Source organism: Dermacentor albipictus, chromosome 9, assembly GCF_038994185.2.
Source record: "Dermacentor albipictus isolate Rhodes 1998 colony chromosome 9, USDA_Dalb.pri_finalv2, whole genome shotgun sequence".
Taxonomy (NCBI): domain Eukaryota; kingdom Metazoa; phylum Arthropoda; class Arachnida; order Ixodida; family Ixodidae; genus Dermacentor; species Dermacentor albipictus.
Genome location: NC_091829.1, coordinates 104797625 through 104823112, shown reverse-complemented (window position 1 = coordinate 104823112; position 25488 = coordinate 104797625). Strand labels below are relative to the sequence as shown.

The following is a 25488-nucleotide window of genomic DNA, read 5'->3' as shown; positions in this document are numbered from 1 at the left end:
TCCATTTAATGTCTAGACGACGTTTAAATAATTTGGGTTAATCAAGGCCTTTGCATTGCAATGCGCACGAAAGCGATTCCCACCCTAATAAGTTTGTTTTATTAGTGGTTCTATGGCTGGTGGCTGATCTGACTCACTATGGCTGATGCGGACGAGAAGTCCAAAGTGCGCGGACGTAGTAAAGCCTTTGCTAGAAATTTCATAGCAAAGTTCTAGAAAGCCTCGTATGCGGTCAGCATTTTACTATATGATTGGTTTAAATTCAGGCAATTCTTATTAGGTTGAATTGTGCTAGTTGACAAATGCTAGAATTGGATCGTGAAGAGCACCAACGCGCGTGCAAATAAGAGACCCAAAATAGCAACCGCCAGGACCGTCAAATCAAATTATTAAACCAGCTGCTAGAGTGAAACGCTTTGTCTGAAACCTTAGCTGCAATTCTGCGAAGTAGTTAAAGCCGGCAGACGGTCGCAGAAACCCGTAGCTGTGCTAGTTCGGTAACAAATGACTTTAGTTTTGCGACTCTTTCAATATAATAAACGCGAGAGAAAAGTTTCAAACCTCATAACAGGCCGCACGTGACGCCTTTTTTTTTTATACATGAGGCAATATTTTCGCGTCGCGAATTCGAACAGTGAGATAAATCTCTTTAGCCTTTGCAGCGTTTCCCACTGCGAATGAAACTACGCTAGTCGTTCTACACGCGACAAGAAAAACACCGTAGACGACCGGAATTGGAAGATGCGCTGACTGTAAGCGATACTTTGCTCGGTGTCGTACAGCGCAAAAGTCCGAAGGGCCAAGACCACCACGCTACCTACAACTGGCTCGGCTGACCGGCAGGAAAACGCAGTGAAAACAAAATGAGGAGAGGACGAGGTTACACATAAGGCAAAAAAAGACGACGACTTCAGCAATCACTATTATAAGAGCGCGTTAGCCCTCCGGAAGCAGCGAGAGAGCGATTAGGGAAAAGCGGATGAGAATTTTTTTTTGCGCAAGTCCCCACTACGTGTTAACGTTTGTATTGCCACCGCTACTTACTGCGCGCATAATTTCGCGTCTGGCTGCGCTAATGATTATACTGTTTGAAGCAACGCATTCATTCATTGACCCATCGGTCAAGACCTGCTACTCCGCCTTTCGTCTGCGCCGTAGCGCCGTTTTTCAGCAATCGCCAGGCAAGAGGAACAGGAAAATAATAATAGCAGCTGAAATGCACCGGGAAGGGTCGATCGTAGAATTTGACCAGTTCTGCGGGAGTGTGCAAAGTTGGGACCAGGCAAAGCTTCGCTGTTGCACCTACTGCGGATTCCCAACTTCTCGGAACGTGTCCCTGTAGTGGCTGCGAGTTTTTGCGCAAAACGCCTGTTAATAATTTACTGCGTCGATGAGAATCACCGCTGGCACTATGGCCACCATATTCAATTCAAGACCGCATCTTTACATGCCCGTGGAGGGTCCGGTGAAGCGGAAACACTTTCCTTTTTCCCCGGGGCGAAAAAGGCCAAGTGTTAATGTACCCGAAATGTCACTCCGGCCTCATTCTTTTGCTTGCACTTCTTCTTTATGGTCTACTGTGGCCCGTCAGACGGCGTTTTGCGTTTGCATTATCTGACCTTCATTTACAATGGTAAAAATTTGGTTATCAGGCAGCGCATCTCTCCCGTCCTTTCCCGACAAATTTTGTTTGCGCTGTTCCCCGTTTCAGTGTTTGGCGCTCAGGGTGATGATCAGGCAGACGTGAAGGTATGCCAAGTTATTAAACTGTAGCCAGGTAACCTCTTCATCAACAGTGGCTTCAGAGAACAGGTTGACTTAAGGGTACATTATCACAACGAACACTAGCAGATGTTCTGGGCTAATGGACTCGTATCGTAAATGGTACGGAAACATTAAATCTTCTATGCCGAATATATCATAAATAGATATATACATATCATAATTTATCATACATACACGCATATGGGCCTACTCATGGGAGTGTTCGTGCATATTCCAGTGTCCGCCAATATGTTTTTGGGGTTACAACTGCGAACTCCTCGTCTTACGTCTTCAAATGATAAGAAAATTTAATGTTATTATTACTGCAGTAAAAGTAGGTGAGCTTTACAAATCCCTCTTTCCCAAAACGATGTCTATATTTGAACGGCAGTAGCAAACATACCAAATAATATTGTTGTAGTTTAAAGTTCTCGGTGCACCACCTTTAATGGGCCTGATTTGCAAGTCACCCTTTAAAAAAGTTAACTTCGTAAGAAAATGGAGAATGCAGCATGCTTATCTGTGCAGAGCAGAAAACTCTCCTTCCGCTCAATTTATAAAATGTCAATAATCCCAATGGCAGTCGCGAACCCTGTTAGGCCGTCACCTCCTTTGACCTCAGTTGAACTCAGCAATTAGGCAACTGGAAACGTCTTTCTAGAACTGTTGTACACTTCAAGACGTTGTGTAAATTGTGAAGTAATCGTAGAATGCCCTCGTCATGCTAGGCCCTCGCTATCGCTCTACTATTCTACAGCAAAGCTCTATATAGCTAGGATCCCGATATTTTCGCGTCCGTCAGCAAACAACTATCATCGTCGATGGCTCAAGCACCATCAGCCTTAAGTACTCATACCCATTTAGGTGATTAAAAAATATGCAATGGCTCATAGCCCCGTAAGGCAGAGGCAACAAGCCCTGAGCAAAGCGAAGCGAGTGGTGCTTACATTCTTTGGAATCGTGCATTAAACATACGGAACAGCATGCGTTTCAATAAAGTCACAAAGCAAGCAACTGAACCAGTTAATTGGTGATGATGACGATGCACTCGTGATAGCCATGAAAAGCACGTAGCGCTCCCCGCACACGTTTCTCGGTAAGGATTTCGGTTACCGAAGCTAACAATGTGACGGCAGCTTGCGACGTGAAGTATGACGTCCATAGCTTTTACTACACAGGGTGTCCCAGTTAACATAAACCAAGATTTAAGATAAACACAATACCTCTAGAGAGTGACTGCATATTAGCGGCAGCCGCGTGTACTTACAGCCACTATTTTTTTCATCACAAAGTATTATTAATAATTTCTTTTATTTATTAACTGTGTAATTATTGCTTGAATCGCAAATATGCCCGTTTCAATGTTTTAGGGCGCCTTGAATACCCTCCGAGTCAAGCATTTATTTCGTGCTGAAGTGTGCCTGCTTCTTTTGTTCCGAGAAATGACAAAAGCCCGTAAAATACCCGAAATATGAAATAGATGTGCACTCACGCGTCCCTGCTTAAGCGCCTCTAAGCAACTTTCGAAACATATGCTGCTACATTTGTTTATCGCAGTATTTTACAAGCCTTCGTCATGTAGGATGGCTCCAGGGGTTGCACGACCTACTTAGCGTGTTGCGATAAGCGTCAGCATCTGCGGACGCAAGAATGTTGTATCCGATAATGAGGCACTCGGTATAGCCTTAACGTTCGCTTGTCATGAAACAAAGCTACAAAATAAATACAACTAATTTTAAGGAAAGGGCGCGCCAGAGAGCACGAAGAAAAAAGGCGGCTCTCGGAGGAGCAGGAAAGAACTACTAAGGAGTTTATTTCCATAAAAAACAAACCAAAAGCATGTAAAGCGTCTCAGTCGCTCACAAAGAAAGATCCAAAGGTGCAACTGGTTTAGCCATCTACCCTTACTCTCTCTTGAACTCCGGAAAATAAGCGAAACGTAGGAGTTTTCTACCTATTTCTACCATGATCGTAAGCTATGTTTATACAAGGATAGCGTGACATGAAGATGCGTTAAACAGTCCAGTTTTAAACCAGTTTTGAGTGGTTACTTTGCACTGCCACCTATAGCATGTGCCCAAACAGGTCACCGTCTGAAGCCAATGCAGTACGTCTTTCCAACACTTGTGCTGTTGCAGCTTTGACCGACGACGTTAGAATCTCGTGGCAGACTCTGCTTATGCTCACCTTTAGGGCGTCCGGTGTAGTAGTTTCGCTGCTTTACACGCGATCTTTCATGTACCTCCATAAGAGGAAATCAAATAGTGGCATGACCGGCGACCTTGCAGGCCAGGGTTCAGGTCTGTGCCCACCAATCCACTCTCAAGGAAAAAGTTTGTCAAGCCACGCTCGAGGCTGAATACTATTATGCGCAGGAGAATCATCGTGTTGAAACCAGATGTTCCAAAGTTGCGCAAGTGGAACGTTCCAATAGATTTCGTTGACCGGGACCTCGACGATGTCGTTGACGCAGTCTTGTGTCGTTAGTGTGCTGTCAAAAAAGACGGGTCGGATAATGTTGCCACCAAAAATACCGCACCACACATTAAACGACCACTGGTATTGGTGCCGTGTTTGTGTCAGCCAGTGGGGATTCCTATTTCTCCAGCCATGTTTGTGCCAGCCAGTGAGGATTCCTATTACTCCAGTAGTGCACGTTGTGAAGATTTACTTGTGCGTCTCTAGAGAAATTAGCCTCATCCGTTTCTTCTTCACCTTTCGTGAAAATTCAATTGGCAGTCAAGTCTGTTTTCCAAATCTCGGTCGACTTTTCAATAAAGATGTACATGGTACGGTTGCATATGACATTTTTTTAATATCCTCCACACTGATGACCTTGAGGGCCAGGGCTCCGCACTGACGACGCGTACACTACCGTGAGGGTTAGCAGCAAAGACTGCCAAAACACGTTTCCTCTTCTTGAGATACGGTCGCAGTACTGTGTCGGTTTCATCTGAAGCTACCCGTCTCGGAAAGCATTTCGTGCGTTCCAAGTATTGTAGACGGACTAGGGCGCCCTCCACAGTGCCACATACGGAATATCTCGGCTGTCTTCCTCTTATCGCTTCAGCGCGAATGCGCCTGATGGCTGCGCTTTCACTCGCGTTGAACGCCAGTAACCATTGTAATGAGTTTACGCTCTCTCAAAACTCACCTGAAAGGTTAGTTATGAGCACATAGCACGTTTATTTTCTGTGATCGTTCGGCGATTCTGGTACCCGTATGCCTAACGAGACGCGTCTACATAGCAAGAGCCGTATGGTTGCTAATGGACATTCGTGCCTTGGAAACGTTTGGCACGATGCACCAGATGGCGCCCTCTTCTATAACGTTTTCTTAATATTTGTGTTTCCGTAAGATAAACTAGAAGACTTGAAACGGCATGCACCGTAACGTCCCGCAAAGGTGCTTACGTTTACCGTACGTAAGACGACAAAGGCTATTCTAAAACTGTCCATTATCTACGCACTGACATGCTGTCCATAGAAATCCTCAAAGCGCGTCTGGTGGAGATAGCCTGCGCAAGGTTTGCTTCTATTGCTAAAGAAAACAAAAGGAACATATGTTCCTGGTAGCCCTGTCCAGGGAACAACGTAAGTACGCAAAATTAGTCCCAAGTACGCCGTCACGGTTTCGTGGCTTCAAAATCCCCCCTCCCCCACTATGCATCCACTACGTTTATCAATGCGTCAGCGGCGTGTTCTCATGATGCCGCGACGATCCTGTAGCGTGAAGCCCTATATCAAGCTGCTGCCGCTATTAAAGCCGTGTATCCGTGCCCATTCGCTTCGGAGCGCTTGAGTAATGCGAGCGCATATCTATATCGAGCTTTGTATGTCTCACGCATTTTTTTCTCCGAAAAACCAATGAGCCAAAGCTGGGCACGAAAAATGCTTTATTCGGAGGTTATTTGAGATGACTGGCAACTTTGTAATAGGTACGTTTGCGATTGAAGCAATACTTCATATTTTCACTAAATAAAAGCAAAAATATAACTACTGCTTCCTCATGAAAAAATACTTGCTGTATGTGCACACGACTGCAACTACCATGAAGTCGGTACGATTTTTCTAGAGCTCTTTGGCTTTTTTTGATTACTCTTGGTCCAAGTAAACTGGGACAGCTGGTGCGAAATTACCTGCCTACCAACTGATTTCAATGCTCTTCTAGCACCGCTTTGGGCAGTGGCGTGCTGTCAGAATTACCATTACTCCCATTCCCACCATTACTCATGTTTGGCATTACTACCATTACTCTAAAGCCATGAAACATGGCGTAATCCCCCCAGCAGTTCTAGTGGTGGTTTTCAATAGCCTCGATAGACCTTCGCTTTTACAGGGCCGGGATGGCAAGTTTCATGCATGCTCTCAGTGCGCTCTGCTGCCAGAGATTGCCACCGGCCCATCTCCTGGTTGTGAGGCCTTACTTCCCACGAACCTTAACTGTTCGTTCTTTATTTATACGCGTGAATTTATAGGCCAGTTGGTAAACATGTAAAACAGAAAAAGCGAGCAAGAACCAAAACTACAAGTTCCGAACGCCCCCTCGAAGCTGTGATCCAAGCCCGAACCACGAAGACAACACCAACGTCGCCTAGAGTCAGCGAGCCAGCCGCAGGCTAAAACAACTGCTACCGTAGTACGGGCCTACCGCTACTGCTACCGTTGTACGGGCCCGAGAAGGACACAGTAAACAAGGCCAAGCCAACAACAGCAATGGCAACCCAGGCGTCCCCCATCGTGCTGCTTGCAGGGGGAACGTATGTTCCCCTCTGCGCCCGTGCCAGGACAACGCAAAACTGCAAGCCCCACGGAGCCACCGATTTGCCGCGGATCGTCATTCGAAGACCCGGACAGTTGGATGGAAACGTCAGATGAGGTCGCTGCGTTGAACAACGGGAACTACGAGGACCAGCTGTGCCATGTCTGGTTTCCAAATGGAGGACGCTGCTCGAACGTTATATTAGAATCGAGAGTCAGCCCTCATGACACGCGACCTATTATGCCGCACCTGCTTGAACACCTCAGGGAGCGTCGTGCGAAGAGAAAAAGCCGAAGCTCTGTTAGAATCCCGCGTGCAAGTACTCAACGAAAAAAACCGCAATTTTCACGCCGGAGCTAACTCGCCTGTTCAGACACACCAGCCGCGACGTGCCACGAGAGAAAAAGTTCACTTTCGAATGAGGGGCCTCGAGCAAGAGCGCTTCGCTGGATTGATACGTGAGCCACCCAAAATTGTCGCTGAATTTGTTTCCGAGGCCAAAGCCATTAGGAGATGATCGATATACGGAAGAGGTAATACAACCACGGAACGCAAACCGCCAACTGTAGCGACGTTCAAGCTACAGGGTCACCCGCCGCCAGGTTCCCCCTCGGCGCCAATACGAGGACTCCGAAACACTGCACGTCCATCAGCACCACCAGCACGCCACCACCGGCACGCCAAACAGTCGGTCATCATAGCTTTCTTGGGAAGACCAGCGCATGGCAAGCTCCGGACGACATCCCCCTCTGCTCCCATCGTGGACAAGCCGGCCACATCTACCGCCGATTTCCATATCGTCCTATGGGATTGCGAGCATTCAGCATGAACCCTGAATGTTTACTCCTATCCATAAAGTGACATGTACGCGTTAAAGATGAATTAATATGCCGAACAAAACTGAATTTTTTTCTGAATTGCCTCAGGTTGCCCCAGTCCGAAAGGAATAAAAGATGCCTGCTGCCGATCGCTCAGGCACTGGTTACTCGCACCTGCCGGAGAGCATCGGTTTATTTTCATATAATGAAACTTTCAGTGTGACCGTGTAAAGTTTTCGAGCCCTATCGGCACGTTTACGACCTCACTCTGCTATCTCTTCTTTGCTAAGAATCCGCTTTAGCGGTATATTAAACTTTCATTGCGCACACCCACGATTTTCGACCAGCCACCACAAACTAAGTAAAGTGGACCAATCGCAGGTGACCCCACCACCCTTTTCATCCGGTTATCTATATTCAGTGCGCTGGCTCGGCCCCATCGAAGCCCTCTCTACTTGAGCGTGCTCCTCACCCCCTAGAAGCTTATTACAAACGAAGAACCACTCAATGTAGGCAATTTTGTTTCGTTTTGAAAGCTAAGACAAAGTGACCTTTAAACTAATAAAGCATTTGAGTGGGCTGTTGAGGCAACGCTTTGGGTCAGCGCCCGACGCTTGCGTTGGCGGTTACGCAAATTTGACATCAGGAGATTGGAATAAAAACATATTAGAATAGTTTTACGTTGTAGGGCCCTGGCCCGACTGTTATAGAACCCAACGGGGACGCTCCCGAGTAAGGAACTGCAATTTTGACGTCCCCACTTTCGTCACGCCTGCCTTGGCAACAAAAATTTTGGGCAAGTGAGGAGGCCTTTTTTTATCCAGGTGGTGTTGGCCGGGCCCATGACAATGATAATGACCACGTGACATCAGCGACCCCACTGTAGCTACTGCGACAACTTTCCCATTCGCCGTCGCCTGGTCGCTACCTTTCGCCGCACTGTTCACCTTACACTGGTCCAAGATGTGGCCGATCAGTTAGACCATATCCGGAAAATTAAAAGCAGCAACCAATGGGGATGCGGCTGAGGTTCATCGAAATGCAGAAGATCCTAACGACCACGTTATAACAGCGACTCATTGTAGCTTCCGCAACAACTTTCCCATTCGCCGTCGCCTGGTCGCTACCTTTCGCCGCACTGTTCACCTTACACTGGTCGAAGACGTGACCGATCAGTTAGACCGTATCCGGAAAATTAAAAGCAACAACCGGTGAAGATGCGGCTGAGGTTCATGCAAATGCAGAAGATCCCCTGTTGCCGACGACGAAGCTTCACGATCCAACTCAACGACCAGTCAACGACACGCCGTCTCCCAAAGGAGGCCTCGAAGCCAAGACTACACCATCTACAGCAGACAGCAGACTTGACAGCCAGACGTAGCACCAGGACACTGGAAGAAATCCTTCACCCGACGCCACGACGCAACGGGAATGCAAAACGGAGGACCACCGACCTCGACGTGATTCTCTACTACCTTTAAGTCAGCTCTTGTCGACACAAGAAATGACTATTCTATTACCAGTGGATCATTTGCCCTGAAGTTGAAAGTGAAGACTGCATTGGACAGCCCTCAAATGCCAGCCGGAAAGCAATACCAAGCGGAATCTGCTCGGCAAGAATTATCCTTCATGATCGGACCTACCCTGAGAGCTTCGTTATTTTCCAGCAGTGCTGGTGGGACGTCACTATCAGCATGAACTTTCTGAAACAACACGGCGCAATCGTCAACCTGACGTTAAAGTCGATAACGCTATCCGAAAGCCAAGCGACGCGGCTGAAGAGCTCTGTGGCTCACCATGCCTTGAGTGTGCTCGATGATGAGGTCAAAATTCCACCTCGATCCAGTATCAGCCTTTCCGTCAAAGCCGAAACCGCCGCAGACCCAGAACGCGTCGTTGAGCGTGATCAGCATCCACTGCTTGGCCGTGAAATTTGCGTAGAAACAGCAAGTGCTCGATTGAATAGACGACAAGCCAAAGTGGTGTGAACAAACTTCAGCCAGGAGTACAAACACATTTCTTAGGACACAACGATCGCTTACATCCAAGAAATTGGGGACACCAGCAGAGCATTTGTCCTCTGAGATTATGCTGGAGCTACCTCGCCGGTCATAGTTGAGTAACCAGACTTCGGCTTACATTCAAGTCTGCCTATGATTAACCAGAAACAACGCAGAAGTCTTCGACGATTAAAGACTGCTTATTGACCTCATGAAGGATTCTACCAGCACCAGTCCCAAAGCACGTCCTAATAACAGAGCAAATCACTCCACCACTCCACCAGAGCCCTTATAGAGTTTTTACAGGAGAGCGTGAAGCTAAAAGGCAACGGGTAGATGAAATGCTGCGCGACGACATCATCCAGCCACTGAAAAGCAAGTGGGCATCTCCTGTATTTTTCGTGAAAAAAAAAAGATGAAACCCTACGTTTCTCCATCGATTATCGCCGATTGAACAAGATCACAAGAAACGCCGTGCACCCTCTTGCATGCATAGACGACCCAATGGATCGGCTCTGCATTACTAAGTACTTCTTGTCGATGGACCTCAAGACTGGCTGCTGGCACATAGGTGCCGATGAGGGGATCCTGAGAAGACCGCCATCATTACGCCAGACGACCTCTATGAGTTTAAGGTCGTGCCATTTGGGCTTTGCTCGGCGCCTGCAATGTTACAACGCGTGATGGACACGGTGTTAGTAGGCATGAAGTAGGAAACCTCTCTCGTCTATTTGGATGACGTCGTCATTGTCAATGGAAATTTCGACAGCACCTTAGGCGGGTTTAGAAAGTACTAGAGTCGATCAAGTCATCTGGACTCACCCTGAAGCCGAAAAAAGGCAGTTTCCCTTAGGAAGAACTCCTCTTTCTAGGCCATGCCATCAGAAGTCAGGAGTCCATCCTAACCCACAGAAAATCAATAAACATTGATGCTGGGCTAGTTTGTGATGCATTCTTTAAAACTGGTAATAGCGCTAAGGGACAAACACGCGGTGAAAAGACGACATGACGATGAGGAAACGCACCTAACTTTACCGGGTTCCCTCGTCGTTGTGCCATCTTTTCACCATGTGTTCGTCCCTTTTAGCATTACCATCACATTTAAAACAAAGACCACAGAACATAGCTGCCATCGCTAGGTTCCCGCGACCCCTCGACAAGGCAGTGCACAGATTCCTTGGCCCGTGTGCCTATTACAGGCGTTTTCAAAGGCGTTTTCAAGAATTGCGGAACCCTTAAGCAGATGTCGATTCCAAGCAGCAAGCGTCGCAAGCGGAAGCCTTCCAATAGTTTAAACGCCTGCAGTATCACCAGTACTCACCCACTTCGGCTAAAAACCGACACCGAAATCCACACCGGCGCAACTAGTTCATTTTCTTTGGACTAGGCCAAAGAAAAGAATGATTTGAAAGGGTCATTGCCAACACATACCGATCGCTTTCGAAAGCGGGAGCCAATTGTTCTACGACGGAAAAAGCAGGCTTTTCCATCATATGGGCTACCGCGAAGTTCAGTACATAACTGTACGGCAGGACCGTCAAATTCGTAAGCGACAAGCATGCTTTGCGTCGGATGGCAGACTTAAAGGAACCTTCGGGACGCCTCGTGCGATGGAGTCTCAGCCTCTATGAATTTAACGTAACCGTCACCTACCAGTCCTGACGGAAGAACTCTCATGCCGACAGCCTATCACGCGGCCCCACTAACCTTTCTCCGCGAAACGACAAGGATGGCGACACTTTCCTCGGTACAATAACAATAGACGACTTCGCCGAACAGCAGCGAACAAACCCGCAGTTAAAAGCCATGTGGAGCACTTAGAAAGCAAGACCGACGTTGTCCCCAGGGTATTTCAGCATTGACTGTCATTTCCGTTGTAAAACGACATCCTCGTAAAGAACTATCTGTAGCACGGGTTTGTATGCAAGCGACATGCAAACTATTGGTCTTTCGCTACTTTTCAGTGCGTAGTGCGAGCATTGTGTAATGCGTTCTTGTCTTATTATTTTTGATCATTTTTTCATATGTACTGTCCACACCTGCCTACGGCCTTCTCTGAAGGCTGGCAGTATTTCTCAAATAAAAAAAATAAAAAAACTTCACCCCGTTCCGCGCAAACTGCCTTCCCTTTGTGCCTTTAGCATTGTTGCCAGAAATCCTGCACTCCCTACATGATGATCAAACAGCCGGGTACCTTCGGTTTCGAAAGAAGCCCCACGGCCGCGTCTCACTGTCGATGCCGTAATCAAAACATGCCGAAACTACTAGCGACGCGAGACACCCCAAGCAAGGCCAGCAAGATTGCTACAACCAATCGAACCTACTCGTCAACCATTTCGACAAATCGGAATGGACTTATTGAGGCTCTGTCTGTCATCAACATCAGGCAATAAATAGGTCAACGTGGCTACCGAATACCCTACCACTACACCGAAACGAAAGCTCTGCCTGAAGGTAGTGTGGCCGTGGTGGCGAAATTTTTCGTCGAGAATATCTTGGTACAACGCGGTGACCCACAAGTGCTGATTACGGACCAAGCAGCGGCTTTTATAGCGGAGCTCACCCAAGCGATTCTGCAACAGAGCCGAACAAGCCACAGGAGGGCAACTGTATACCACTCGCCAGCGAATTCCCTTACGGCGAGGCTGAACAAGAGCTTCGTCAACATGTTCGTAATGTACGTCGACGTTGAACAGAGGAAGTGGCATGCCGCCCTTCCATACGTAATCTTCGCTTACAACACGCGGTGCAGGAAACAACGCACATGACTCCGTTCAAGCTGGTTTATGGAAGAAATCCGTCGACAACGCGCGACGTAATCCTACCACGCGTCACTGACGAATAAATCTTTGATGTTGCCAGCAATATACAGCATTCCAAACAAGCCCGACACCTCTCCCGCCTGCTACACCAAGAACCAGCAGAGGATTGACAGACAGCTTTAATATTTTGCACGACGCTACGAAGAATACCCGCAGTATACAAGTGGCTATTTCCGGAGCTGTAGCAGCTGGGAGGGCCGCAATCTCTGCAAGCGTAGTTGGTGACCGACGGCAACCGGTTGACGTCGGTGGAGCACAGCCTCTATGCTCGAGCGTCTGCGGTATGCGATGCTGTTGGCAATCCTGCTCCCACGTCCAGGCATTGTTCATTACAGTGTGTGTGTGTGTGTGTGTGTGTGTGTGTGTGTGTGTGTGTGAGTGTGTGTGTGTGTGTGTGTGTGTGTGTGTGCGCGCGCGCGCGCGCGTGTGTGTGTGTGTGTGTGTGTGTGTGTGTGTGTGTGTGTGTGTGTGTGTGTGTGTGTGTGTGTGTGTGTGTGGGCGCGTGTGTGTGTGCGCGTGCGCGCGTGCGTGCGTGCGTACGTGCGTGCGTGATCGTTCGTCCACGTATTTGTGGGCAGCCGGGCTCCCCCTTAAGTTGTGGTGGCGGCCCCCGGATTCGTTAAGCTCTTCCGCGAGTTCAAGCCGTCCATAGCAGCTCACGCGAGTTCACGGGGCCAAGAAATCAGGCTCAAAACAAAACAAGGACGACCGGGTTTGCGCTACGACTCAGCAATGAAAGTTTATTTGCTAACAGTTCGTTACAGCACTTTTAATTCTGGCAATAACCTTTCAGTCGGAAGTCCGCGTTTGTGCGTAGTCATGCTTGCTTTCTGTTAAGCTTGATTTCTTTATGGCGCACACACTTCTAATATATTCAATTCCACCAAGCTATTGACCCATGCAAGGCTTCCGCTTAGGCGACCGTGTCTAGAGTTTGCTTGCGTGCGGTTGGACGCGGCCGCATGCCCTCACAACGGAAGAGGATCGTGCGCCACTTACCGAAGAGATCGTGCAATACCTTCCTTCCAAGGCGGCTGTAGATCTCGCCGGCCACGGCAAGCATCAGCCTTTCGTTGTAGTCATTCTTCGGCGCATACACAATATCCGTCACTATACTGGGCACGAAAGCAGAACTGGCGTCCACCTCCTCTGAATCCCTGCTTAGTGGCTTAGCCGGTTTATGGTCAATCATCAGCAATATAAAAATCAAACCCACTAGTAAAATCTCTATCGCTGTGGCAAAGTAGTGGCGACGTATGCCTTGGAGGTACAGCGTGCGCCATAAAAACATTTTCACGTTGCCCAACATCGTTGCCCAACGTCGGCTCCGGGGGCGACTGAAGACTGACACTGCTGCTGACGACAAATATGTTGGCCAGGTCTAAGGCTGGGATGTCCTGAAAAGAAGCAGTGAAGGCGTTCAAGTCACAAGGATACGCGCCAGGTCACATTTCGCATGTTCATTTGCCCTTATTCGTGTTCTGATCAACGGACCAAATTTGAAGTCAAACACGATAAACATTTGCTGTTATATTGGATCTCGGAGTTTGCAGCACTCTACTTTTTCTGGACGCAGTTTGCTTAGATCAGCTTCAGAGCGCCAAGACAAGAGATGCTCACGGCTCAGTGTTCGCAACCCTCGGAGCATTACTCTGCAGCAACGTCCCGATCAAGCCCGATAGTTCAACTCAAGCGAAGCGCGCAATGCTCGGTCTCACACTGTCAAGGCACTGCGGGGCGAGAGAAACGCAGAACATTTCCTCACAAAGTAAGTTATATTTAGCATACTTAGTTACATGCAACATACTACTAGGGCATACACAAAATAAAGGATGCTACAGAAATTCTGAGAATCCTCTACTAAGCTTAGCTTATTAGAGGATTAGCTAACTTAGCTAACTTAGCTCGTCTGCTACTTCACTTTTGCTTGCTTACTCACCTATTTTATGCATGTCCACGCAACACTAACAATTATAACACTATTATAGCAAGTCAATGAAAAATTGAGCAATTTTGCATTTGTTTTGCAATATAAGGTATCAGCTGAGCTAACACGCCGTCAAAACACGTGTTTTTTTCAACATCACAGCTTTATTTTTGTTGTCCTTTTGTTTACTTTCGTTCTTCATCTTCCTTTTGTGACAATCTTGGCGCCACGAAGGCAACGTCACCAGTTTTTTTTTCTTTTTCTGTCACATTCTCACATTTTTCGGTCACATTGGCTGTCACAATCATCTACCACTACAATATTATAACGAATATACACGTGTTCCCCTTTTCCTTTTTAGTTACGACTTTGACGCGGTGACAACTACCTCGGGCATTATAACGTAAAGCTATCCCAAATTTTTCTCTTCCAATATGGCAATAAGCCCAGCACGCTTGGTAAAAACATGCTCGGACCACCCCACTTCACCTGTCTTCCATGCGACGTCACGAAAACCGCGAAAACGCCCCGTTTGATATATGTGCACACTGATTATGCATAAATATACCAAACGAAACAAGATATTTTTTCTGATTTGATGCTTTCTTTAGCCATTCGCCATCTGCTATTGGTCAAGCAATTTCAGCCTGCACTGACTTCTCCTGTCTGTCACGCGACGTCATAAAAGCACAAGAACTCACCCGCTGAAAGTGACGTATACACGTTAAAGCCACATTAGGTGCCGAAATAAACTGTTTTTTTTTTTAATTGTCGTGCAGTGCCCCGTTTCAAAAATTGTAGAAGAGGGATGCCCGTCGATCGCTCGGGCACTGGCAAGTCGGCGCTACTGCGGAGCACGGATTTATTTGCGTACAAATAAACTTTTACCTTGCAGCATAACATTATCGAGTGCTTTCGGCACATATACGGCATTGTTTTGTTCAACTGCATTCAAGTTTATTACACACAGGAGGAATGATACATAGTTGTGCATATGTAAAAGGTGCCAAGGATTAAACACCGCCTGCAGGACCTCCTGTGCAAACAAAGCGTGTAACACTACAAACTAAATAACAAAGCAAGCGAAAGAGAGAATATATGTTGCAAGATAATATGCATATACGAATGCATCAATAGCATTCATTCGTAGATTGATTACTTATAGTTAAAAAAACATAATTTGTTTTGGTTTTTTCTTAAACACATGCAAGGATTATACAGATTCCATATAAATGCGTCAAATATTCCAAAATGTTACTGAAAAAAGAACAGTGGATCTACCACAGTTAGCACAAATACGAGGTAAGATCAACTTCCGTTGGCTAGCGAAGCGAGTATAATTAGGATCGGAGAGCGCATGTTGGGGGAAAATGTTTAAATGGAGGTCATGGTTATACATTTTAAAGAATATAATGCCTATATGATGGAAATAAAGGCTAGGCAAAGGCAAGATATTAAGATCAACAAAAATGAAAAAGAAGGTAAGAACTGTGGAGCGAATTTAATATTGCGAACTGCTTGTTTCTAGAGTATAATCAATAGGGACAGGTAAACGAAGTATGTATGGCCCTATCAAGAGACGCAGTAGATTTTATGGCTGTGTATAAAGGCATATTCTATATAGGAATTCGGTAGCATTAACGAGAGGGTGGCAGGTCTTGTTGTGAAACTTTATAAGCGGTACAAATTGAAGGTCGTACAGGTCTACGCCCCTACATCAAGTCATGATGACCAGGAAGTAAAAGCTTCTACCAAGACGTGGAATCGGCGATGGGTAAAGCAAAACAAAATACACTATGCTGATGGGCGACTTCAATGCCAGGGCAGGCAAGAAGCAGGCTGGCGACAAGTCAGTGGGGGAATATGGCATAGGCTCTAGGAATTGCAGGGGAGAGTTATTAGTAGAGTTTGCAGAACAGAATAGTATGCGGATAATGAATAAGAGAGCGCATGTTGGGGGAAAATGTTTAAATGGAGGTCATGGTTATACATTTTAAAGAATATAATGCCTATATGATGGAAATAAAGGCTAGGCAAAGGCAAGATATTAAGATCAACAAAAATGAAAAAGAAGGTAAGAACTGTGGAGCGAACTTAATATTGCGAACTGCTTGTTTCTTGAGTATAATCAATAGGGAGAGGTAAACGAAGTATGTATGGCCCTATCAAGAGACGCAGTAGATTTTATGGCTGTGTATAAAGGCATATTCTATATAGGAATTCGGTAGCATTAACGAGAGGGTGGCAGGTCTTGTTGTGAAACTTTATAAGCGGTACAAATTGAAGGTCGTACAGGTCTGCGCCCCTACATCAAGTCATGATGACCAGGAAGTAAAAGCTTCTATCAAGACGTGGAATCGGCGATGGGTAAAGTAAAAACAAAATACACTATGCTGATGGGCGACTTCAATGCCAGGGCAGGCAAGAAGCAGGCTGGCGACAAGTCAGTGGGGGAATATGGCATAGGCTCTAGGAATTGCAGGGGAGGTATTAGTAGAGTTTGCAGAACAGAATAGTATGCGGATAATGAATACCTCCTTCCGCAAGCGGGATAGCCGAAAGTGGACGTGGAGGAGCCCGAATAGCGAGACTAGAAATGAAACAGACTTTACACTCTGCGCTAACCCTGGCATCATACAAGACGTGGACGTGCTCGGCAAGGTGCACTGCAGTGACCATAAGATGGTAAGAACTCGAAGTAGCCTACACTTGAGCTGGAAACGGAAGAAAATGGTACATAATAAGCCGATCAATGAGTTACCGGAAAGAGGGAAAAGAGAGGAATTACGGATCAGGCTACAGAACAGGTATTCGGCCTTAACTCAGGAAGAAGACCTTAGTGTTGAAGATATGAAGGACAATCTTATGGGCATCATTAAGGAATGTGTAATAGAAGTCGATGGTAACTCCGTTAGACAGGATGCCAGTAAGCTATCACAGGACCCGAAAGATCTGATCAAGAAACGCCAATGTGTGACAGCCTCTAACCCTACAGCTCGAATAAAACTGGTGGAAATTTCGAAGTTAATCAACAAGCGTAAGACAGCTGACATAAAGAAGTGTAATATGGATAGAATTTAACATTCTCTCAGGAACGGAGGAAGCCTAAAAGCTGTTAAGAAGAAATTAGGAATATGAAAGAATCAGATGTATGCCTTAAGAGACAAAGCCGGCAATATCATGGATGACATCCTTCAAGTAGATGAGGGGTTCTATAGTGATTTATACAATACCAGTGGCACCCACCACGATAATGGAAGAGAGAATAGCCTAGAGAAATTTAAAATCCCACAAGTAACGCCGGAAGAAGTAAAGAAAGGCTTGGCAGCTATGCAAAAAGGGAAGGCAGCTAGGGAGGATCAGGTAACAGCAGATTTGTTGAAGGATGGTGCGCAGATTGTTCTAGAAAAACTGGCCACCCTGTATACGCAATGCCTCATGACTTCGAGCATACCGAAATCTCGAAGAACGCTAACATACTAATCCATAAGAAAGGATACGCCAAAGACTTGAAAAATTATAGACCAATCAGCTAACTGGACCTTGCCTACACAGTATTGACTAAGGTATTTGCAAATAGAATCAGGAACACCTTAGACTTTCATCTACCAAAGAACCAGGCAGGATTCCGTAAAGGCTACTCAACAATAGACCATATTCACACTATCAATCGGGTGATAAAAAAATGTGCGGAATATAACCAACCCTTATATATACTTTCGTTGATTACGAGAAAGCATTTGATTCAGTCGAAACCTCAGCAGTCATGGAGGCATTACGGAATCAGGGTGTAGACGAGCCATATGTAAAATACTCAAAGATATTTATAGCGCCTCCAGCCACCGTAGTCTCCAGCCACCGCAGTTATAGCGCCTACAGCCACCGTAGTCCTCCATAAAGACAGCAACAAAATCCCAATAAAGAAAGGCGTCAGACAGGGAGATACGATCCCTCCAGTGCTATTCACAGCGTTTTTACAGGAGGTATTCCGAGACCTGGATTGTGAATAATTGGGGATAATAGTTAATGGAATACCTTAGTAACTTGCCATTCGCTGATGATATTGCCTTGCTTAGTAACTCAAAAGGCCAACTGCAATGAATGCTCACTGACCTGGAGAGGGAAAGCAGAAGGGTGATTCTAAAAATTAATCTGCAGAAAACTAAAGTATTATTTACCAATCTCGGAAGAGAACAGCAGTTTACGATAGGTAGCGAGGCACTGCAAGTGGTAAGGGAATACATCTACGTAGGACAGGAACTTAGGATCTCGATCATGAGACTGAAATAATCACAAGAATAAGAGAGGGCTATGGCGCATTTGGCAAGCATTCTCAGATCATCACCAGCAGGTTACCATTGCCCCTCAAGAGAAAAGTGTATAACAGCTGTGTCTTACCAGTACTCACTTACGGGGCAAAAACCTGGAGGTTTGCGAAAAGTGTTCTTAAATTGAGGACGACGCAACGAGCTATGGAAAGAACAATGATGGGTGTAACGTTAAGGGATAAGAAAAGACCAGATTGGGTGAGGGAAGAAACACGAGGTAATGACATCTTAGTTGAAATCAAGAAAAAGAAATGGGCATGGGCAGGACATGTAATCAGGAGGGAAGATAACCGACGCTCATTAAGGATTACGGACTGGGTTCCAAGGGAAGGGAAGCGTAGCAGGGGGCGGCAGAAAGTTAGGTGGGCGGATGAGATGAAGTTTGCAGAGACAACATGGCCACAATTAGCATGTGTCCGGGGTAGTTCGAGAAGTATGGGAGAGGCCTTTGCCCTGCAGTGGGCGTAACCAGGCTGATGATGAGGATAATTGTGATGATAAAGGCATATTATAGTGTTGCAAGTACATGAAGGCGGAAACAAAACCTGGTTTCAAGGAGGGTATTTATGCCAAAAGGTATTCTAAGGCAGGCAGACGAAATGCGACAAGAGGCCCTTAACGCTATCGCGTTAAAATACAGTAAAGGTGCCTAGCGGAATGTTTATGGAGGAATGGTGGCCCAAAATTTTTTGCTAAGCAATACCATCGATCGTGTGAGAGGTCATAACAGGAAGGTGAATGAAACAAAGTATATTTTAAAAGCAGTTGGTGTGAACAGTGCGTAGGAATTGACACATGTACTTGTTTATAGGGTGACCACGTTTCACCGTTTAACAAATCTTTTCGATAAGCGCAGGGCGCACCTGCTTGTGTCGGAGGTTTCGCAAATGCTTTCGGTGGTTCTATCCGCTGTCAGCTGTCATCGAACCTTGTTTGATCGGATTACACGTATGTGCGACGTGAAAGGTGTTCTACTCTCTAGAAGACACGCGGGCACCATCGACTACTGTGGCACCTTCGATGGCCCCCGTATGAAAGCGCACTTGCTTGACCCACTGATCAGATTTTCGGCGACCGTCGACAGTGTTCGTGACTATCGCTCTTTGAGTGTAGCCTGTTCTTGAAGGCGCAGGTTCGCCCAATAAAACGCTAGTTTCGTCATTCACAGTTTTGCTGTCTTGTTCACCGTCACTACTACGTGACATCTGGGGGAGACACTGGGTACCTACATGCACCAAACGCCCCCGAAAATCCGTGATCCAATGCGGAAACCGGAAAACAGCACCAACGTCGCGCCGTACCATCGAGCAAGCTACACACTACGTAACTTGCCCTCGGAGCATGGTCTTCTACCCATGTAGAGTAGACGGATCAACACCAAATCAACAAAATGGGGACAACAGCATCGCCATGAATGTTAGTGCTTTAGGAACCCAGGGAGCCACCTACCTTCCCTGGAGCTTCACAAGAAGGCCTGGAAATTTTGCTGAAGATATTCGAGAGGCTGTCAGCGTACAACAAGAGGAACCCTGAACGTACGTTGCGTGATGTCTACTTCTTATTGGAAGGCTCGGCCACCACTCGGTTCGAAAACCGATAGTCCTCGTTAACAGCATGGCAGCTGCTCTCCAGCGAGTTCCTCAAGACTTTCACAAGCGTCGCCACAAGAGAAAGGGCCGAACTTCTACTACAAGCCCGAGCGCAGCTCTCTAACGAGAACGTCGCGGTGTTCACGGAAAAGATGACTCGTGTTTTCGGTAACGCCGACCTACAAATGTCTGAGCAGAAGAAAGTACGTGTAAAACAAGAACTCTACGTCGAACTTATACGCAACCTACCCACAACCACAGCCGAATTGCTTTTTGAAGCAACGATGATAGAGAAGACGTTAGAACTGCGTACCAGGCAATACAATCGCCACTCGGTTCCAGACTCTACAGAAGTTCAAGCACTCTCTTCCGACGACTGGCGACACACAATCAAACAAGTTTTGCGCGAAGAACTCCAGAAGATGTTCCCAGCATCGCAATCCCAAGTTAAGAGGTAGCTTTAGCTCGGGTGCTCCTGTCCATATACATGTAAAAGGAGGATTCGTTTCCCTCGGTAACCACTTCACCAACTCTGACGAGGTTTGTTGCGTTTAAAAGGAAAACTTGAAGTCTAGTGAGTTTGTTTCGAATTTTTTATTTGGCTTCTAAATTTTTTATTAAATATTGGCAAAAATCAAACTTTTTCACAAAACGATCCTATCAAGTTTACAACTCTGTAACTCAGAAACAAAAGGCTAATACAATTCTGTGAATTGCATGTTATAGTACATCTAAAGCACATGAATCTCGCTAAATTTAGTAATATGGAAATACAGCTTTTGTAGAACCTTTGTAAACAACGTAACAAATTCACGTAAGATCTAAAATGACATGTCTGATTTGACCGCTTTCAATGGTCTAATGGATGCCGTTGACAAAACTGCGATATCTCTTTTTGATGCAGAGTTACGAATTTATAAATTTTGTTCTTGTTTTTTCAAACTTTCAAATATTTGAACATTCTTTTAAGAAAATTTAGGACGTAAATTAAGATTCCGCTTCCAACTGTCACTAGAACGTAACTGTCTATCTGCAATGCAACAAATTTAATTAAAATGGGTCCAGGGGTTATCTCAGCAAAACGTTTTTTTTTTCATTTTACATGTATTTGAATAGGCAGTGTCGGAGTTGGGCCTGAGCTAAAGTTTTTACTTAATTTGACGGCTGACGTAGTTCGGGATGAAATCCAGTGGCAATTCGGAGTTCCCAAAGTACAGCCGGAATCGCAACATCGTCAGCCGGAAGCAATGACCTGCGTCGCCGACGCGCTCCACCAGGTTCCCGCTCGACGTCCACACCAGGGCCCTGTGATGCCGCAATACCGTAGCCAAGCGCAGCCCCCCCCCTCCCCCCCCCGCTACTCGTCGGCCAGCGACACGCACCGAGGAAGACAGACATTTGCCGCACGCTCTGCTACCATTGCGAAGAAGACGGCCATGTCTACCGCCGATGACCAAACCGCTACTTGGAACTGCGATGGTTAGCCGTCAACGCACCGTGTCTACAGCTTGGGAAGCGACCTGGTGACATCGCCGACCACCTCGCCGCCACTCAGTGGAGTCATCACAAGGCCGCTACTTGTCTCTGCGACGTCAACCTTACACTGGCCCATATGCCCACCCCATATACGGAAAACTAAAAGCACCAACCGATGGAGGTGCACTTGCTGTACTTCGAATTGACGAAGATCCTCCGCCACCGACGAAGACGCCAAGAAGACTATCTCGACGACGTATCAACGAGACGCTGTCACCCCGACGAAGCCTAGAAGAAAAGAATACACCAGAAAATGACCTGACGACGCGACGTTCCAGCCGCAGGGCAACACGACGCAGCCCTGATCCGATGCCAAGGCCTAATTGCAATGCAAGACAAGAAACCAACCACCTCGACGTGATTCTCTATGGCCAAGCAGTCAACGCATTAGTGAACGCTGATGTCGATTACTTCGTCATCAGTGGATTGTTCACAGTGAAGTAGAAGAAACTTAAAACAGCATGGGATGGTCCTCAAATGAGGAAGGCTGGGGGACACCTCATAACGCCCACGGAAATCATCACTGCAAGAATTGTAGTTCATGGCCGGACCTACCCTGTAAAGGTCGCTGCCCTCCAACAGTGCTCGCGACACTTCATTCTCGGCGTGGACTTCCTTAACCCACATGGCGCAATTATCGACGTTAAGTCGAAGTCGATACCGCGGTCCTCAGATCAAGCGATACCAACGAAGAGGCCTTACAGTCATTGCGCATTGAGTGTACTTGAAGACCAAGTTCGCGTCCTGTCTCATACCGCCTCAGCGAAACACCCGCAGGCGCAGAGAGCGTCATCAAGGGCGATGAACGTATAGCGCTAGATCGAGAAATTCTCGTCGCAATAGGGATTGCGCGACTGCGCGGAGGAAAACGGACCATGATGCTAGCTGCAACCAGAGTTTCAAGCACGTCAACAAGGGCACGACGATCGAAAACCTCGAGGAAATTTCGGAAACCAGCAATGCGTTTGGCCTCTCAGATTCTGCCGAATCTACCGCGACGGCCATAGTTCCCGAACCGGTTGTCGACATCAATCCAAGCTTCCGCATTATTAAGCACCAATGGCTCGAAAGCCTCCTTCGACAATACACACTGTTTTTCAAAGTCATCGAAAATTCCGCATGGACAAATTACAAATAATCGAATAATAACTAAAGAATTGACTCGACTACTCTGCCAGAGCCCTCATCAAATGTAAACGCGATAGCAAGAAACCATAAAACAACAAGTTGACGAAATGATGCGCGACCATATTACTCAGGCGTCAAAAAGCTGTGGTCTTAGTGAAGAGGGATGGAACTCTGTGTTTTTGCGTCGATTATCACCACTTTCAAAAAATAGCGAATGAGGACGTATAGCCCCTCCCCCGGATAGACGACGCCTTACATCGAATGTGCGATGCAAAGCACTTTTCATCTATGGATCTCAAGACGGCTCACTGAAAAATTGAAGTCGACCGAAGGGATCGGAAGAATACCGCATTTTCACGTCAGATGGCGTCTTCGATTTCAAGGTGATGCAATTCGGAATTTGCTCTGTGCCTGCAACTTTCCAGCACATCATTGGCACAATCTTGGCACGACTGAAGTGCCAGACTTGTCTCTCTACTTGGAGAACGTTGCAATCATGGCCTTAAATTTCGAACATCATGTTAGCATGCGACTGTACAAGAGGCCATCAAGTCATCAGGTAACACTGTGAAGCCGGAAACTACCGCTTCGGTTACGATGAGCTGCAGTTCCTGGGCCACGTCATCGGCAAATCTAGTGCCCACCTTGACTCGCAAAAGACCTTTGCCAACGCAACGTTCCAGTAGCTGATCGATAATAATGTGGTGCGTAGATTACTTGGCACATGTACCTAGTACAGGCACTTTCTCCAGGACTTTTCACGCATCGCTGAGCCACTGGCACATCTAACAAAATGTTATGTCGAGCTCAAGTGGGAAATGCCTGAGGCCAACTTATTTCAACAACTGCCACGACGCATGCAGTTACCACCGGTACTTTCGCACTTCGTCGAGGAGGGCGATACAGAAATCCGCATTGACGCCTGTAGCCTAAGCCTCGGTACCATCCTAGTTCAGAGGAAAAATGGACTTGAACATGATACATTTTACAGTGACAGGCCGATATCAAAAGCGGAAGGCAATTATTCTACGACTGAGAAGGAATGCCTCACTATCAATCGGGCTACAGCGAAATACCACCCTTACCTATGTGGCAGGCCGTTTAATTTTGTCAATGAATATCATGCGCTGTATTGGCTAGCTAACTTAAAGGACCCTTCAGGAAGCCTGGCGCAGTGAAACCTGAGACTACAAGAATATGAAACAACTCTAATCTACAAGTCTGCAGTATAACACGTTATTAGGCTAGTTGGTTCATAGTTTTCAAAAGACGAAGCGTTAACAGAGACAGTACACTAATGAAGCAAGAACAATGACTGGACAAGGCGCTTTGTCCTGTCATTTTTTTTCTTTATCACTGTGCTCTTTCTGCCGGCACTTCATTGTTTGAAAGCTACAAGTCCGGACGAAAACACTCTGATGCCGACTGCCTGCCTCGTGCACCCATCGACCCGCCGTCCTATGGTGACCATGTTGAGGATGCAATCCCTGCTACAATAAGGCAGACGACTTTTCCAAGCAGCAGCGACCGGATCCGGAGCTGAGAAGCCTTGCTGAGTACTTGCAAGGAAAGACCGCCTTTGTCCCGGGACTATTTACGCGAGGATTGTCTTCGTTGTTCTTAAGAAACGAGGTCCTGGTGAAGTACTTTTCGTCAGCATGCACAAAGTACCTTTTCATTGTGCTCGAAGCACTCCGATTAGAAATCCTGCACGCCCTGTGCGATGATAAGACAGCCTAGAACTTTCGGTTTTCCCGTACGCTCGCAAGACTCCAAGAGAAGTACTATTGGCCACGCCTGTCCACCACCATCACCCGTCACGTCATGTCGAGACTCAATACACATGTACGACTAGAGGTGCAAGACACCACAGACAAGGCCGGCGGGATTACTACAGCCGATCGAGCCTCCTTGACGACCATTTCCGCAGATTAAGATGGATTTCTTGGAGCACTTTCCAACGTCACCTTGAAACAAATGGATTGTCGTGGCTACCGACTACGTAACGCATGACGCGGTAGCGAAACCGACACTTTAAGGTAGTACGATCAAAGTCGCTAAATTATTCGTCCAGAACGTCCTCCTGCGACATGCTGCCCTAGAAGTCTTCATAAAAGACAGAGGAACGGCCTTCACTGCAGAGCTCACCTAAACCATTTGGTGATACAGGCAGATAAACCAATTGCAGACGAAAGTTATTACGAAGCAGCTTATATACACTCTAAAAGAAGTTTATATCCTTTGGGGTGTATATCTGCCACATAACGATAATCGTCATCTGCCTTACTTGCATTTCCCTTCTTGAAAACGCCGCGCCCGCTAGTTTCTTGATGGCATTGCTATGACATGCTGATAACGCGCATGCCGTTCGCAACTGAGAAGTACCGTGCTCGCAGCGTTAAAGAATGAGAATGCGGACAAGACAGATGACGTTTATTGTTGTGCGGCAAGATACGACTCAAACATTGTAAACTTTTCTTAGAGTGATATATGCTTCCTATGTACGTCGACGTCAAACACATCACGTGCATGCCGTCCAGACGTAGGCCACCTTCCGTTACAAAAACGTGGTGCAAGAAACAATGCAGACCACGCCGTTCAAGCTGCTTTACGGAAAAGCCCAATGACGATTACTGACTCCAATCTGCCACATGTCACGCACGAAGAGAATCTCGATGTCAGCGCCTATCTACAGCGTGCTGAAGAAGCCCGACAGCTCACCCGCATGCGCATCAGGAACCAGCAGGGGACCGACAGCCAGCAGTACAATCTTCGGCGACGCTACGTGCAATACCAGCGCCGTGACCGTATTTGG

The 25488-nt window shown here is 46.7% G+C and overlaps 1 protein-coding gene across 4 annotated transcripts in view; it reads right to left on the bottom strand.

Moving 5' to 3' along the window:
• The window catches only part of LOC135907196 (phospholipid-transporting ATPase ABCA3-like), a 248818-nt gene that overhangs the window by 197781 nt on the left and 25549 nt on the right, over positions 1–25488 (bottom strand). For all 4 annotated transcript variants that reach the window (XM_070525186.1, XM_065438880.1, XM_065438883.1 and 1 more), the window contains one exon: positions 13165–13562. In XM_070525186.1, the coding sequence (XP_070381287.1) occupies positions 13165–13474 (310 nt within the window). In that variant the 5' untranslated portion in view covers positions 13475–13562. The remainder of the gene's footprint in view (positions 1–13164; positions 13563–25488) is intronic.